Source organism: Lissotriton helveticus, chromosome 6 (genome assembly GCF_964261635.1).
Source record: "Lissotriton helveticus chromosome 6, aLisHel1.1, whole genome shotgun sequence".
NCBI classification, from domain to species: Eukaryota; Metazoa; Chordata; class Amphibia; order Caudata; family Salamandridae; genus Lissotriton; species Lissotriton helveticus.
The window spans coordinates 693,538,376-693,556,498 of NC_136067.1; the positions used below are offsets into that span (position 1 = coordinate 693,538,376).

Below are 18,123 nucleotides of genomic sequence, written 5' to 3' on the forward strand. Positions count from 1 at the left end.
TGGTTAAGTGAGACTGCGCAGCCGCAGAGAGTGAGAGAGTTAAGCCAATCAAGTAGCTCTTGAGTTACTACTGCACCCATGACAAAGGGTTATTTGAAATTCTGAAGAACGCATAGTAGCATTGAAGCCCTCAGCTTTAAGTGAAACATGACATGCACCTTTACTAAGTTTGTGAAGGAATGTTGTTTATAAAAATGGCCTACACAAAGAATATAGAGTCTTGTCTGCTTAAGGAAGGATAGTGTGATTAATCATTATTGATTTTACAATCCATGCTAATCATGACCGCTGATGTAGAAGGGTCCTGAATAGTTTATTACACAGGGTTTATTATTATTGGTGAGATATGTTGTTATGACTTGTATCAATACATTCTTGTGGGGCATGTAGTATACACGATGCATTCGGCTTTCTATTTCTTAACATTGATAGCCTGCAACCTAGGGCTGCATTTAGTAAAAATAAAATAGGAGTCTACATTAGATGCACTTTATTTTTTTATTGCTGTTTTTAATTCAACTGTATAATTTTAAAATTATAAATGAGATAACTAGTTGACATGTGGACTATTTAACAATATTGCCGCATAGCACTGTTGTGTTATGACTTGTCGTTTAAATGAGAGTTCTTACATTATCCCAAGAGGCATGGCTGCTAGTTAGTGTGCATTAATTGGCGATGACTGACGTCTACTTCAGTATCAGTTGCTCCCTTGGGAAGGTCACGTTATTACTGTGTATGTTTCTCACGGTCCATTTCATATGAATTCTAAAGAGTGCTTTCACTCTCGGTAGCAATTTTATAAATTAGTCTACATTTATGGAAAAAAATATATCTTCTACAAAACTTTGTAGTTATTCATTAACTTTTACTTGCCTTCAGTGTTTCACTTTTATTTGTGTTGTCAGCAAAATAGCTCAGCAAGTTAAGGGACAGCTGTGTGTGACTTGAAAAGTATGGACTCAAATCTTAGCAAAGCTAGTTCACCCTTCCTAGGTCAATAAAGGGAGTAGCATTACATTGAACAATAATAATGTTTGTTATTCGAAGTAATTAGAAACAGTATAAGTTGTGACATGGGCCTCTTTAAAAAATAATATTTATTACAATTATTATTGTAAATCAACAGCTGAGTTCTGCAGGCAACAATATTTGTATTGTTTTTATGGTTTATATAGACCTTCCTTATGATATGCATATTATTAAAGGTCCTCTATGTTTTCTCTGGTCAAAGGACACCACACAGAGGTTGGCAAGCCTGCAGGAGTGCTCAGAAGCTGACATGATCACAGGGCGGTCCAGGAAGAAGTCATGACAACTGTGAAAACTGATCTATGGCAGCCCTCTGAACAAGGCTATCGTGCACATTATAATTCTTGTCAATTTTTGTGTTACCGCCTTATCTGCGTTAGAAAGTAGCCTGTGGGCACCAGAACATATGAATCCCTAAAATAGTTGTGTAATGAATGGGATCGATGACCATATGTTCGATGAAAGATGTGGTCCTCGAGTTTCTGCTGTACTGTTTGCGACCTGATGAAGAGGCAGGCACAGTGAGCCCTCAGAGGAAACAGTGCAGAGTGACTGGACTTTACCACAGACCGCCTTTTGCTAGACAGAAGCAGTGAGTAGTTCGGGGAGGTCGAACTTAGGAGTCTGGTCAGATGGCATGGACGCACCATATTGGGAAGGTGAGAGTCGTGGGTCTATTTGGGGACCTATTGAACAAAGCACCAGTTTAAAAATGGACTCTGCAAGCAAAGAAGCCAAATATGGGCAGGCAATATCTGATCGTCCTTTGTCAACGCACAATGGCGATCATTTAAGAAGGTATCCCTGCAGAGAGTCTGGTAAAGAGGCTGATGAAGCAAGGGCCACCGCAAAGATGAGAGGAATTCAACAGAGTGGCAGAAGTAAGGGAAGGATGCCTCGAATACTTATGGACTTGAGGGACAAAAGGTACAGTAACAAAGCCTAAGTCCCCAGTGCATTTAGGTTCTGTCCTCTGTCCCCTAACAGCTGCAGGGACTTCTTTAGGAACACTGTGTATGCTGCAAAAAGATGTAAAGGAGCAGGAGGGTGCTTAAATAGAGTGTAGACAGCCAAGCTGTAAGGACATTTGCTTAAGTAAAGAGTTGCTGGCAAACTGAAGAGGTTTTAAAATTCAACTTAAATGCTTCCTTGCCAAATAATTAATCTGCTGAAAATCAGAATATAAATCCTACAAGTCAGCAGCTGTGCTTGCCAGAAAACGATCAGAAATTCTTTGCAGATATTCAAGAAGACGTGCATGAGCTGGACAATGTAGAGAGCACAGTTTATGTAGACAGACGAGGCTATACTTAAATGTGAATGGGGCAAATGTTGTCAGGTGATCAGTAGATCCTGCCAGGTGCTTTTTTGGGTTGACAGATTTTGTTTCTTGCTCCTTCTGGTGGATTAAATTGTAGGCAAACAGGATGTAATGAAAACTGCAAAATATGTAGTAGCTTGCTATTTGTGGGCACTCCTAACTGAATGCGAGAACATATTTCAGTAGGTATTCATTTCAAGTTATAATGGTCAGATGCATCTGAAATAGCACTGAGGAAGTGTTATAGATCAGTCATCTAATTCAACACAAGATAAGGTTTCACCTGGACAGATTCCAAACACCTTACATATCAAGTACTTTACAACTCATAAATATTTGTGGATTGGCTGTGGGTTTAGAAAAGGCTGCACCACAGTACCAGAGACAAGGAACAAATCAGTAAAACACACAAACACATGGAGAGAGAGAAAAAGAGCGAGAAAAAAATAACTTCCAGTTGCCAGATTGCTAGCTAAACTACCCCATTTCTGTTATGGTCACGCATGAAACATGCAGAGTTTCAATAACAGAATGTCTCGTCGAAATACACTTTCAGTAAAAGAATATTTAGAAAGTCCCTGGTAATAATACCATTTCATTACATTTGCATCACTTTGGAGTGACTGCATGATAGATGCTCTGAGATGGCTGGCCTTAAGGAGCATCAGCAAGGATTCCAACTTGACTGCAACAGGTGTACCAACACATGTGATGCTGCACTGACATGGTCAACCTAGTACAACTGGATCACCTTACACATCTACAAACTAGATTCAGCTAAGAAACACTAACGTGTTCACAGGGAACAGTACACACTCAGTAATTACATTTATTACAGTTTTGGACTGCACTTCAGAAGGGGACACGTCTAAAACAGTAAACTCCCAGGACTTGAGTATTAGCCCCCGCAGAGTTCGAAATGACTTATTGGCCGGCACAATGTCCAGTTCTTTCTCTTCCGATGTACCTAAAGCAGATCCTTGCCTTACAGTCAGAGGTCTGGACATATGAGTCACATACCCCCAGATTCATCAAGAACACATTTTGCTATTCCTTAATAGCGAAAAATACCGATTCGCTATTAAGGAATAGCAAAATGCTATGCATCAAGAAATCACTACAAAAATAGCGATTTCTAATAATTCCTTAATTGCGACTCGCACATATGTTGCGCACACATTTGCCCTTAGGGCATGTGTGTGCGCAACATGAAACTTTGAAAAATGCACTTTAGTGCATTTTTCAAAGTTTTTGCAAATTACCACGAATATGTACTTCATGGTAATTTGCGTGCCCTAATAGCGAATTCGCTATTTTTTTTCACTTTCATGCATTGCATTTAAGGAATCTCAATTAGAGATTCCTTAAATGCAAGGAATCGCAATTTAGCGCATTCTTATTTAGCGATTTTTGCATTTGGGACGATGCATCTCAAATGCAAAAATACCGCTCGCAAAGGGCCAGATTCTCAGAATCTGGCCCTTTGTGAGCGGATTTAATCTTGATGAATCTGGCCCTATAGTGCTCAACTAGAACTCCAACCATCAATAACTTATTGAAGTACAATGGAAAGTAGGAAATTGGGATGTTTGCACATGTAAAAATATCAAGCACAAACTTGCACTGCAAGCTTGAGGGGGGCAGACCAATGAGGGGGATCGGGCCGCGCACTGTGGCGCCGCAGGCGGTAAGGAAGGGAAAGTTTCAAACAGTAAAGCTAAAACCTGTGAGGTGCTATAAGCTTCACATACGGGCAAATTAACCTATCACACCAATGGCAACAAATTATATGGGCATGATATACCACCAACTAGGTAAGTTGTATGGATAGGGCAAGTAACCTCGGAATGCCTCGCCCATATGAAGGTATGATCCGAATATGAGCATGAAACTCCTTAGTGACTTTCAATATCAGTATAATATAGAGGTGAGGGTACACTGTCCTATATATTTCTCGTAAGGGGTCAGGCTGAGCTTTATAAGGCTTCTGGGTCAAATATATCCTGCTCTTCGAAGGGCGCTTTTTACATGGGCTGTGTGAATGAGTTTCACTTTAATGCAGTAGGAGCATGTTCAGTGGTATTTTGACTTCTGTGTATGAACATCTAGACCAGCGTTAGGGGATACTAAATTAGCTTAAGCTTGTAGTCAGACGTGTTTACATCAAGAATGTGAAGTCTCATACACATTTTTTCTTTTATTTATATTCTGCCACATTTCAATGTCAAGTAGGAAAGACTTTAAGAGAGTTTCAGAATAGTCATATATTCTACCTATCAGAATAGTCATATAGAATTGGGTTACAACATTGTTATCTATTACAGTCAGCGATAGGGGACGCTTCTTGTGAGTAAGTGGTGGGCGGATCAGGGTTATCTAGCTCATTCTTTTTCAAGAGGTTTGTGACTATTAGCACTCGGTTGGTTTAAGATTCTCCTCAGTGAAGGATGGGGACTTCAAATAAATGTATTTACATGTTTTTCTAAACACAAGTTTTACTCTTCACAGATTAATCACCAAAGCATTACTATCTGATCTTGCTGTTTAGACATAATCTGTTTCTTTTGCAGCATAGCCCATTTGACTATTTTATTCAGCTTGAGTTTATTTTGCTTCTCCGGGGCTATAAAAATGTGGTTGCCATCATTTATTTGATCAAATATGTCACTCCCTTGCAAGCTCCCCTCCTCCCCCCATTTCTAATGATCCGATCTGTCGAGCGGCGTCATGTTTTTGGCCTCACAGTTATGTTTAATATGTTCATATTTATATTAAAGCAGTCTCTTATTATTTTTTACTACTTAATTATGTATTTATAATATCGCCATTGACAAATTCTAGATAGCTGTGCCTTGCGTTTATTTGCGTTTTTTCTTTTATACTCATGGTTCCAGCCACACTGTTTCACTTGGCCGATGTGTATGCTCAAGAGCTTTCTGAAGGCTTTAGTCATTTTTGTGTGTTTGTGTGTGCTTCCAACTCCTTTCCTTCAAGTTTACTTTTCCGTTGCAAGGGATGTCATTTTTTTAGGACGATGAGGTGTTTTAGGTTAGAAATAAGTGCTAGCACAGATTAAGCAAAAACTCCCATCGAGGAACTCATACTTCATGTCAGACTGGCCTAAAACGACTGGTGCCCTACTTGTTTTGAGATCTGCTATTTTCCACAATATATGTTGCCAGTGGATTCTACAAAATGCCTGGAAAAGTTGTTGATATATTGCTCCCTGAACAAACAAGCTAAGAAGTAATTGAGCAACCTGTTTCTTCTGATTTGTAAAGGGGTATATTGCTCCCTGAACAAACAAGCTAAGAAGTAATTGAGCAACCTGTTTCTTCTGATTTGTAAAGGGGTATTTGATAATTCACATTTTACAAAGAGGTGATGTACCTCTTAATAGGTCGCTGAATGTAGATCTGGAGTGGAGGCATGAGGGAATTTTCTTTGGAAACTGTCTTAAAAATCAGAGAATCTTCTGCAATTCTTAGTTCATCGGTCTAGAGGAGACACCAACAGGGAGGAGTAGTTCTTGGTTGTTTGTGAGGTGAGATTTTGTCATTCTTATATCAAGAGTTAAGCGTTAGAGGTGTTTGAGTCTAATATTTTTCAACTACTTTTTTGCCTCCTACTTCTGTGCTGATCTATGATTCAAAAGGACGCAAACAAAGTGATTTTGTCTGTTTGCGGGTTAGGTTTTTTTTATATTGATTCTTAAGAGTTGGTCAGGTTGCTTTTCGTGCGACGCTGTTTTTTTTCAAAATTACTTAATTGCAATTTGGCAGGTATGTAGGAGATTACTTATTATTAAACTTAATATATGATTTTGAGATGTTCCAATATGAATATTGACTTTGTACATGAAGTTGACGTTTGCACTGCAATTTGTCCAATATTATGTATTTCTTGCATTATATGAATGATTCACCAGCATATGCTGATACAAATAGATACAGTACAGATATATCACTCATTGAACATGTAGCACACCTATTTAACCTTCAGATGTCAACACCATTCTAATGTTTTCAAAGTAGTTCAGATACTCCTCTGATGTTGTAGATTGCTAATCGCAATTAGCGATTTAGCCAAATCAAGTGGCCTACATGTGCATGCCCAGATTCATTTAATGAAGCTATCCTTTCTTATGTCTCCCAGCATTTTCATGCTTCCTTTATTTTACATTCATCCATTTGTTGATGCCCAAATGACACATCTCGTTATTGAAAGTTGCACTGTCCCTCTTGTGATCTGATTTTCTGTCCTGTTGAATACCCATATCTCTCCTACGGATATGGGCCTCGGATGCATTATTTCAGCTCCCAATATTATTTTCTGAAGCTATTTCCCATTATGGTGTATGTATAGACAAGTTCAAGGTGTAGCTACTCTAAGTGAGTTGTTCAAATACACTTTATTAGTGCTTCAGCTGCTTTAAATTTCTGGCCCATGTTCTTTTATTCTTCACAAACTTATTGTTTATTTATCAATATTTTCCTACATATTTATTAGCGCATTTTGCAGAGTTTCTGCTCCTTTTTGAAGTTGGTCAGAAAAGTGTTGGTCTTCAAGTCATTTAATTTTCCCTTTTTGGACTGACCAATTTTGCTGCTTTATTTTTACCCCAGTGTATATTATTTTTACGGTTTCCAAGTTCAACAAATGTAGTGGATCCAACTGATATAAGTTTTTTTATTTCTCTGCTCTCATAGTCACACGACTTTCTCTACCAGCAACTTAGGATGCATTTATAAGACTTATTCGGACTTCTTAAACTACTAACTGAAGTGGATGATGACTGATGTAACTCAGTTATAAATCTGAAACAGATTCAGACCGACTGGAGAAATCAAAATGGTTTGATAGTGTTTAGGTGTGTTTCAAAGAGCCTTGTAGTCTGGGCTCAGGAGAGTCAGCATGCTATGGTTTTGCAGTACCGGGCAGTATTTTATGGATATGTCTTGTGTTATGATCTGTATGCTCTATCTAATCCAGGCTTAGTGGGACACCTTCCTGCAAGATTTACTCTGCTTTAAGGATATTCGGAATATTCAAGCTAGTGACATACCATGTGACGCATACAATTATGTCCACAAGATTGTTCTGCCTATATAGCGTCACATTTCAAATAAGATCCGTTAATGTAGGCAGCTTGGAAAGGGTGCCATAGTTCCTAATGCAAGTGGGGAACGTAGGCACCCATCCCGTGATTTGTTAGTAAAAAAAAAATAGATATCATTGGGGTGCTGTGGGCCCCGCACACCCATATGACCTGGTTGCAGGACTTTGCCTCGCTATTGACAGCGATGCCCTTATAAATGTTCGCTTTAAAAAACGTGTGTTCTCATATCCTTTGAGCGACTGTCCAGATGTTAGAGAAATGTTGGACAAGAGGTAGTTAAAGTTAAATCTCGCCTCGGTGAAGAAACCCGGTTACTTTGGGGTGTAGGAATGAATCTCCCAGTTGCTCGTGTTGTGCTTCAGACCTATGCTGTGGGTGCGTGTGTTTCTTTCTCACATGCTTCCCACAGAAATGTAATTCTATCAAGGAGGAATGCTGTCCGGAGCAGAGCTGCACCGAGCATGCTCCCGGCTGCACCAATACCGCAGAGTCAAAGAATCCTGCTGCTCCGGTGCGATTTCTTTCGAGTGGTTTGGCACAAGACCTTTTTCACGAACATGTATGAATTAAGAACTGAAACACCCTTGTTATTGTGCCGTTAATGTTTCTGGAGTCAGTTACAAAAACTGGAACACAGCCAGTTACTTTTCAGTTTTTAATAGAGACCACCGAGGTAAGCACGGCCGTAGTGTGCACAGCACAGGGCCACCCCCCAACACTGAAAACACTCTTTTGGAATTGTGCATTAATAAGGGAGAGGCGCACAGTGTGGGCTGGTGACCTCACTTGTACCTGCTGTTATTTCACATGTGTGGTGCTGAGTTTGCCACCCAGGGGGAAACATCCTGGTTAAACTAAAATCGCCCACTTTCTCTGGGGTAGAAACAGAGGGGAGGGGGGTTCAAGAGAGTAGGTTTTACCTGCTAGAGCCCTTGTGTATACTGACACGCTTTGTATATCTTTTATTTATAGTGCACTTCACCCTGATCCTAGGATCCGCTCACGTTGGTTGTGTTGATAAGTAGAAAGATGAGATTGCTGAACTGCAGTATAGTTCACATCCAGGCGGAGGACTTGGAGTGTTAATTTACTCAAAATGTGTTCTTTAGTGTCACTGATTGCCACTCATCACTTACTTCTACCTGAACCAAGATGTTATAAGTGCGTTTTAAGGAGGTTTGTGGTAGGTTTCTGAATTAATAACTTTATCTGAGCTGGTAAATTGAATAGCAACCAAAGTAAAACATGTTTACCCATGCCAAAGGGCAGATTGTGCGCTGAATGATACTATATCCCAGAGGACAACACTTGTTAAAGCAAAAAAAAAAATACTAATCTGAGAATTTATTTGCACATTCACCTATTAAAGTATGGTTTCATGTGTTCTTGGGACTGTAAAACACTAGTGTGTGCCAATGTGCAGGTGGTACCGCATGACATTTCTGAATATGATATGCCAATATAACAGTGCTGAATTGATATAGTAGGTCAGGGATGGATGTATGAATGGGTTGACAGATGGATGAAAGGTGGAAGGAAAAATCTCATCCGTAGAGTTTTTAAAAAGGAATAACCTTAGTATTGGTCAAATAATCCTTATAATTTGCTTTCGATGGAGCCACCGATGAAGATAACGTGAATAGAGTTACAATAAAAGACCAATTTTAAAGCCGGTCAGTGGATAGCATAACCTGTGCACAGTGACTTAGCTATATTTTTGAGAATCGCTGTATTCAATAATTGACGATACTGTACTGGTCAGATTTCTTGGCAGTAGTAGGACGGTACAGGTAAAATCAGATATAAGTTCTGCGGCCTCACTGCTCAAACGCAACGTCTTCTGAGTCAGGATACTCCAGATTAGGGCGATTCTCAAAAATATAGCCTAGTCACAGCGCACAGGTTGTGCTATGCACTGACTAGCTTTTAAATTGGTCTTTTAATTTAACTCTATTCACGTTATCTTCATCGGTGGCTCCAACGAACGCAAATTATAAGGATTATTTGACCAATACTAAGGTTATTCCTTTTTAAAACTCTATGGATGAGATTTTTCCTTCCACCTCTACTGAGTGACAAAAAGCCTCGTTATTTTGAAATTTTATTTAGATTGTTTTTAGAAAACTCTGTCCTGAAGAAGGTGAAGAAATTACATCTCACCAAAACGCCGCATCGACCTTTGTGTAGTTTTCTTTTGTTGTATAAATTGTATTCGTTAGAACCAACAATATGTTTTTTCTAAAATAAGATGTTTTTGAACCCAGATGTAATTTTAATAAATGTTTATACTGGCATATCAGTTTGAATATTGCTTTCATAAATGTGTTTACCTTTTTTATTTAATTGATATCCACTGCATTCCAACTATATTGATTTATTGTATTGTCTCTCAACAGAAGCTCCTATTATCCTACCATCTTAAATTGTGGCAATATTCATTAAAAGTGTAACAGTAGTGCTACTCACAATCAGCTAAGGAGCCTGCCGTTAGTTTAGGAAAGTGGAAGTTCACAACTGTTAGTGAAAACTGGGCTTTTATGTTACCTTGTCTATCAGAGAAAGCGTATGCTGCTGAATGTACATTCTTGGAGGAGCCGCCAGATGGGGCTCCTCCGCTAAGGCAGAGGAGCGTTGCCCAACTGCTCATGAGCAGTGTAAAAGCAAAAAGAAAATATTAATAACTTCAGTTATTATCATTTTATTTTTAGTATCGTCAAGTCGGGCAGGTTTGACTCCCATGACGTCAGGAGAAGTGGTTGCTGCTCTCTAAAGTGTGCATGACGCTTTGGCCGGCCCTCTCAGCCTGCCCAAAACGTCATGCACACTATGCATGTTCTCCACCCAGGCTGCCTTACAGCCTGGGTGGAGAACATGCCCAGGCTAACATTCAACGTCTGAGCACAGAAGCACGGCACTCAGACCAATCACAATGCCTCATTGCAGCATTGTGATTGGCTCAGGAGAGCCTGGGTGCTTACTAATCACAATACCGCATTGGCCAGCCCTGCACTGTACCGGCCTCCACTGGAAGCCTCATCCTGCCAAAGGGAAGATATGGAAACACACAAGACCTATGTTTTACAGCCAGCCAATGTAAAGATGATGTGTGCATAAAATGCTTCACAGCAGCATTTACCAGATTGAAAGTACACCAAACATGTGGCATGTAAGAGATGGGAGGGACATGGTGAAAAGCCCAAGATCACACTCCTGATGGTCAAGAGGAAACAAAAATGTAAAATCATAATTAAAACCCAAGTTTTAGCTACTTGTATTCATTTAATGCTTAATGAGATGTGTTAAAGCAACAGCTGAATACCGCTTTAGACATCAAGTGGTGAAGTAGGTCTGCAACTTTCACCTCAGCAGAGAGATATGATAGGTCTACCTTGTTCCATTCAATGCTAGCCATAACAAAAATTGTCAATGCCAATCCACTGGTTGGCAGTGTTCACATGCTCTGATAACTGACTGCAAAATGCTTTGAGGGACACAACTGCTTCGTACTCAACCATCGCTGACGGTACAACAGAGCCAACGCCTACCTCATCTAAGGCACACGCTTGGTGTGATGGGGGTACCATGCAACCAAGCTTGGGCACACCCGAGCCACAGTCCGCATCCGGCCGCTCCTACTGTCCCCACCACTGGCACTGCACATGCTGGGTATACAACAGTAAACTGTGAGTGACCAACAAGAGTCAAACAGCAAAGCTGGATGAGAGACCAAGTCCTCCAAACCCTGACTAGCGTTTCATCTACATGTTATACGCCAAACGTCACAGCTGCAGCTGGGTTTGGGCTCAAACAACAACTAGAATGCTCATTTAGCTTCTAAAATAAATAATTAACCATAATGCAGGGAACAATGTCTTCAAAATTCATCCCTTCCACTGTGCAGCAAGGTTAAATTGTAGTGCAAAACTCGTTTGAGATTAATTGCTATTGGTTATCTATTTACCCTCGGTGGTAGCGGGCGCCATTTTACAAATGTGTGAGCAAGAGAGAACAGAGGAAGCAGCCGAAGTGTATACGAATGTGAACAAACAGCAATGTCTGAACAGGGTAGGTGCGGGCAGGCATGCAAACATGGAAGGAAGTGGGAGGGATGAAAGCTACATTAAAAATGCAAGTAGCTTCTGGAGAAAGCTGAACACAGGCAAACAGCACCACGAGCAGGAAATCAAGAAACAATGGCCCCCCAAACAACAGATAAACAATCAAATCATAATGATACAGTACTTAGTTGCTGGTACATGGGAGAAAATAAAAAGTCAAAAAGAAGGGACAAAGAGAAGGTTTGGCCACTAGCAAGCAAGGATTTTTAAAGGACACTGAAACAAACAAATGAAAAGCAGTGGGCGGGTTGTAAGCCCACAAGGAAGTATATACTAAAGTATTTACAAGTGGTCTTGAATGCTCAACCTAAAAAGGGTTCCAGGTAGGTGTAAATGGTTGTACTACTATTGATTTCTTTGTCTGAGTGTGGAGAAATCCGCAGTAGTAAATACCAGAATTGAGGTGTGAAATTAACCTTACCAGCTGTGATTACACCTGTAGGTTTGTGAAAACCCACACATGTTCATGTATATGCATTCACAAAATGATATCTGATTCTTTTGCATCCTGCAAATTGTAAAAGATTTACTCCAGCCTTAAACTCCCCTCTGCGATGAAGAAAAGGATGTCCTCCCTAATCTTGCGATGACAACACAATGACGCAACATATTGGTGACCATTTGCATTAGTTGTTGGATATAGGCCTGTTTAGCTTTATCCTATTTTAAGGAGCTGCCGTCAAGCCTCTCTAGTAATTACGGAAAAAAAATTGGGATCGGAGTCCTAAACTGTCATGTGAATGCAAGATACAGGTACAGCATTGTGATTACTTGTACATGTGTGTATTGCCATAGTTTGTGGGTCACCATTGAGACAACTGTAACTCTTTCTGGTAGCTATCTCCCTGTTGCCCCATGCAGGGCCCTGTGCTACTCCTTCTGCCCCAAGCATAGGCCATTTGAGTCATGTAGTTGTGAGACTCGTTAGAATGGACAAACACTTGAATAGAGCAGAGTGGGTGATTTCAACCAGCTGGTTTGAACAGGTTCAAACAGATCAGCTGGTGTCCTGAGAGAATCAGTACAGTAGCAAAGACAGAGATGAAGGCTGTGGACATTTGTTCACCTATAACTAAGCAATGTACCATGTTCCCATCCGCTGTATCATGTACCCCACTCAGGAAGATGAGCTGCAGCCCCAGCAACAGCTTCTGATTAATTGAACTCTTCTGGAGTGAGTGTACATCCCTACAAAGTATATTGAAATGTTGGCCATCCCTATGGATTCTGGCACAATATAAGTTATGAGATGTGTGGTTATCATTGGATCTGAATGCACAGCAAGGAAGATGCAATGAAGGTTTAGTTTGTTTGCTCTGAGTGATCATGTGCTGCATAAGACCTGAGGGGCTGGTTATTTTTGCAACAGCTACGACTAACTTTGGAAATCAGCTAAAATATTAGCTCACATTTTCTGTTTCAACTAGAATTCTGTGTACAAATACTGAAGAAAAGAAAGGACTAGACTAGGGGCATAACGTCATTAATGGTCTATATAAGAGACAGGGAATGCCTATAGGAATGAGGAAGAATGCTTATAATTCCTCTTGCATGAGGACAAGGAGGTAGACTGCATACTGAGACCCTTCCCCAACTCACAGCAAGAAAAACGAAGGCTCAGCAACTTCTAGTCTTGCCGTGAGAACCTGCTGACTTTCAGTTAGAGGCCATCTGAGGTCGGCATGTTGCAGTTGTTGTCCAGTCATACTTATGGCACTCAAGAACAAGGAGATGGTCCTTTCACAAAGCTCTCACAGTTGTCTAAGTGAGAGAGAACAATTGCTTTTCTAAGGATAAGGGAGGAGGTCAAGTGCCTTTGGAGCAAACCAGTATCTCTCTATAGGCTGACTCTTACCACCCTGTGGTCTATCCCCTCGTTGTTTCTGTAGTTAGGAAGTTTACAGGCCTTTCCTGAATTTCTCTGTTATCAGCCTCCCAGAGCCAATCAGACTACAGAGGTGTTATCACCTCTATTCCTGCCAGAAGACCGCACTCTCCCCTTTTATATGGACCTAAATGACATTTTATCATGGAGGGTGCCCAATTGACCCTGGGACTGTTTCACTTTGGATGTTTCTGCATAGCCCCAGCACTTATCCATCTCTTGTGATGTACCCAAAAACACCTGACATCCAGCTTTGAGACTGTGTGGCGGCATTGGATTGACTGAAGTGAGCACACACCGACGAAACATGTGTACGACTCAAAAATACCTTGCAAAGTTTTCCAAGGTGATTACGCAGAGCAGACACAGAATGTCCATACTACCTAAGTATTTCAAAACACCATTGTTCCCAGTGCCATTTATAAAGGTATGCACACTACAGTACAGTACAGACTGCAACTACATAAGAGAAACCAGATTGATCCCGAATTTGGTGCAAACATGTTTAACTGTGAAACTATCATATATTAGTAAACTATTGAACAAAAGAGTTTCTAAAAGACGTATGCTTTGTTTACAATGATATAACCGAGACTGGAAAATAAAACTGTTCAATGATAATTATTGTTAATCTATATTTGAGAATATATAGCCACAGCATCCTCCAAGAATATACCATCACTGATCAACCTCTGTACATGAAATTCAAAGCCAAAATTAGGTACTTTGAAATGTACCACACTCACAGTACAATCGAGTCATGAAGTAGTGTAGAACGGCTTTACTAGTTCTAAAGATATATGTGCTTTTGAAAATCATTCCTTCTACACACAATTTCATAGAATGTGGATTGTATTCATATTGGAATCGTCTGAAGCAATGCAGAAAAAAAAATTACCTGTTGGTTCTGGTATGCAGTTACAGTGGTAAAAATGGTTTCAGAGAAGGAAAAGGCCTTGACTCCTTCTTTTGAAGGAATAGGCTTGACAGGCGAAAGGTCCTCACCACAGTCTTTGCGAATGACGTGGACACGGGGTTGATATTTATGCATAGAATGAAGGATAATCTAAAGAAAGACATTTAAAAAAAAATTAGAAAGGAAAAGCCAAATAATTGTGTTGTACACTTAATACAAACATGTATTCTTGGTAGTGCTCAATATTTCAAACTTGAAACATAGACTGAAAAATAATGACTGCAAAAATCATATATTCAAAAAAGTTTAGGATTTCAGAATAGTAAGCTACTTTAAATTCCTAAATTCAGCTATACACACTACCTGCTCATTCTTATACATCCTTAATTTCTTATTTGAACGCTACTCTTAGCAGTTCAGCAGTAAAGGGTTTACAGGTGTTTCCGGGTATATCAAAAGTTGTGTATGAACAATTTCTGAATGTTTGCGAGTTTGATGATACTCAATAACTTTACTGATATACTGTCCTGAAAAGGCTGCAGTCTTACATCCAGAAACCACTGGAACACCATCACCCTCATGTCACCAGGCATCCCACATATGCTGTCAAACAGAACCTCATGAGGCACCTGGTCCAATTCATTGGATATGCATCCAATGAGCTCCCGGAATCGTCCTTCCTCTGTCCTTTCATCTGCAGACTAGAAGTGGACTATTGCAATAGGCTCTTAGGTGAGGATCCTGTTAAGCATATGTCTCATTGTATCATCACCCAAATCAACTGGATATATCTCACCATCTACTTCCAAGCTCTTATGTACTGCCTGCCACTTCCAATGCAAAAATATTTCCAACAAAGATTCTTAATTTTAAAAAATGCATATCAATACTAACATGTTATTGAATAATAAAAGTACTACAGAGCCAGACATTATTTTCTTTGTTCAGATGATGATCCTCGCACCACATATCTGATAGTGTATATCACAAGAAGCACTTACATAAGAAAGCCTTTACTTTCATGATTTAAAAGTCTTTCTGTGAACAAAAGATTAAAACCATGGTTCTCTTTGCCGTTGATCAAAAACGAATTACGCAAAACGGGGATGCTGTTCCTCCAGGAAAGATAGAAAAAAGGAGAGAAGACGTGAAGCTGGCAGTCGGGACTGAGGAGCTGATCAGCTGGATTTGAGTGATCAGTAGTGATTGCCCTCTCACACCCAGGTGGGTGTAATGTTTCATCATTTGGCTGCTCCTCATTGGGCCGAATGCCCAACTGGCCCCTCAAGGACGCTTTTTATCTCAGATCTTCTGATTGTAGCCGTAATGAGGAGTGCAAGTGAGGATGTAAGTTTAGAGATGTGTAGTAAGTTATTTAAAATAGTCTAAGGGTACCCTAAGGGTACCGGACGATGCTTTAATAATTTAGATATGTGACGTAGGGTCTACATGTTTCATGCCTTATGGCCCAACAGGATCTTAGGCATTTCTCCAGGACCAGGTTGTTGGCGCCTACCGTACACCTGATTGGAATCAGAAGTGTAAAGTGAATGTGCCCAATCAAAATGTGTCAACGGTACCCCCTACAGTACAGCGGATGCCAGCAGAGGAAGGTAATTCACCAATTTACTCTGTCTCTGCAGCGAACAGCGGTCCTCTGTCCTACCTAAGGGGCATTGTTGCTTCTCTAATTAGGTTGAAACTTCATTGTCCTGTACCATAGCAGGTACAGAAGACACATTCTGATTGGGCACATTCACTTCTTACGTGGAGGAACAGCATCAACCCTTTTGTATAACTATTATAATGACACTCCTACCGAAGCAACTTATTTAGAACTACGGTTTAGTACTGGTAATGAAAAGTCAATCTGTGACTCTGTTATCTTCCTTAAAGAAATCAGGAAGCCTATAAATGGCTCTCTCAAAACACATAATGGCAATCAGTCATGGCCCGATAAAGCATGAGTAGGTTGGTTCTGCAAAGTATCAACTCAAGACTGTTGAGACTCTTGATTCCAGGTGGGCTAATAAAAGAAGAAATATTGAAGAAGGAATTGAAGGGTATTTTAAAATTGAAAGCAAGGGAATCGGTTCTTACGGATATGACAACAGTGCCCCTTAAACCACCATTATATCTTTGGAGATATTTACAGAGAGTTTGGAAAAACTAAAATATCTCTAGTAGAAGCACATGAAATGACCATACAAATAGCTTTTTCGCTTATTTAACTAAATCGCACCCCACTACTGGCTCTAAAGAGTCACTGGTGGGGAAAAATGGAAATGGCAGAATACAGAGACCATGTAGTTCTGTTTTAGATTTTCTGACTAATGTAACTACTGCTTACCGCCTACCGTCTACCTTCATTTCAAATATGAACAAAACCACCTTTTCAGTCCAGCGATTGAGAACTGGTATATTCAGTCTGTGACAGAGTGTTCTGTAAACCCAGCTGAATTAAATACCTAAATGTGACCTAAAACCTTGTTTTTGATGTATAAATATGATGTTGTTTCATGGTTTTTATAAATCAAAATAAACTCTTACATTTTTTTTATCGTTTTTTTTAATCTTTGCAGAATTGAAATGTTAGGATATACGATCGTCCACTAGAATTGCAAGTATAGAATTGCTGTTCATATTGCACGCTCCTCCACACATATAAACATGTATTATTTTGCTAGGTGCTAAAAATGTACAAAAAAATAAAATAAAATGTAGTGTTCACTGACAACATGTATGCCCTTTGACACTAGGCTCCGCCAAGATTTTTTTCATATATAAAAGCAGGCAAAAAAACACTGCTGGCTGAAATTATTCACGCCTTTTGTGGGTTTCATTGAATACATGTTAAATTAAACAGATTAAGGGGTGTGTTCTACATGTTAAGTATGTTCCGCACATGTGGTGATGACCTAAAACGTAAACTTGTTGCACATATAGCGTCCTGGGCGAAACTAAATTTTGGTGTCTCCTCCGACTTGTCATCTATAATTGTTGTGTGTTGAAAAAGTGGGAGGGATCAGAGGAAGGTAAGTGAGACAAACCAAAAAAGGACCATGAGAAGAAAATCAGACAAAACGTGGACACAAGTACCATCAGCCTTCAAAAACAACGCTGAACACACTTTTCTTTAGAACCATGCCAGAGGGAAACTGAGCTGGTTGCTCCTATGGCTCTCTAAAGATCACTGTGTTGGGCATAGGCCCATCTCAACCGTGGTAACGGCTGGCCCTGCATGTTTGTTTAGATAAAATTTGGTAAAACTATCCCCATAAAATGCATGTTTATTTTAAAAAAGAACTTCCTTTCGCATAACAGAGTATGCATAATATCTTGTGTACACTTTGGCTTTACATCATCTGAAGGCATCGTCTTCTTGTGTGCCATAGAAAAGTAAGTACCTGTAATATCATATAACATTGTATTTTTTTTAAGCTAAAGCACTATCAATTCAGTTTAGTTGGTGACAGGGAAACCAAGTGATTATTAATGCAACTACTTATCTATGGAATTGGTAGGATGGGACCGGTAAGATGGTAATGACACGATATTTGGAATAGCAAACATCGTATCTGTTTGTTCAAAATAGATGCCCAATGATCTCATTCAAATGTACTATCTTTCCTGAGTAATTGGGCAGCTGCTCTCTACATCACATGCCAACACTCATTTGAAAGAGGAACTGGAAAATGCCTATGAATGAGTGTGCAAGGCCAAGGGGGTGAA

General features: G+C 39.9%; 1 protein-coding gene across 1 annotated transcript in view; it reads right to left on the minus strand.

Annotated features, from left to right (window-relative positions):
- Positions 1-18,123, minus strand: part of TBX18 (T-box transcription factor 18) — a 111,513-nt gene that overhangs the window by 30,086 nt on the left and 63,304 nt on the right. The window contains exon 5 of the mRNA XM_078648159.1: positions 14,374-14,541. Coding sequence (XP_078504285.1) covers positions 14,374-14,541 — 168 coding nt within the window. The remainder of the gene's footprint in view (positions 1-14,373; positions 14,542-18,123) is intronic.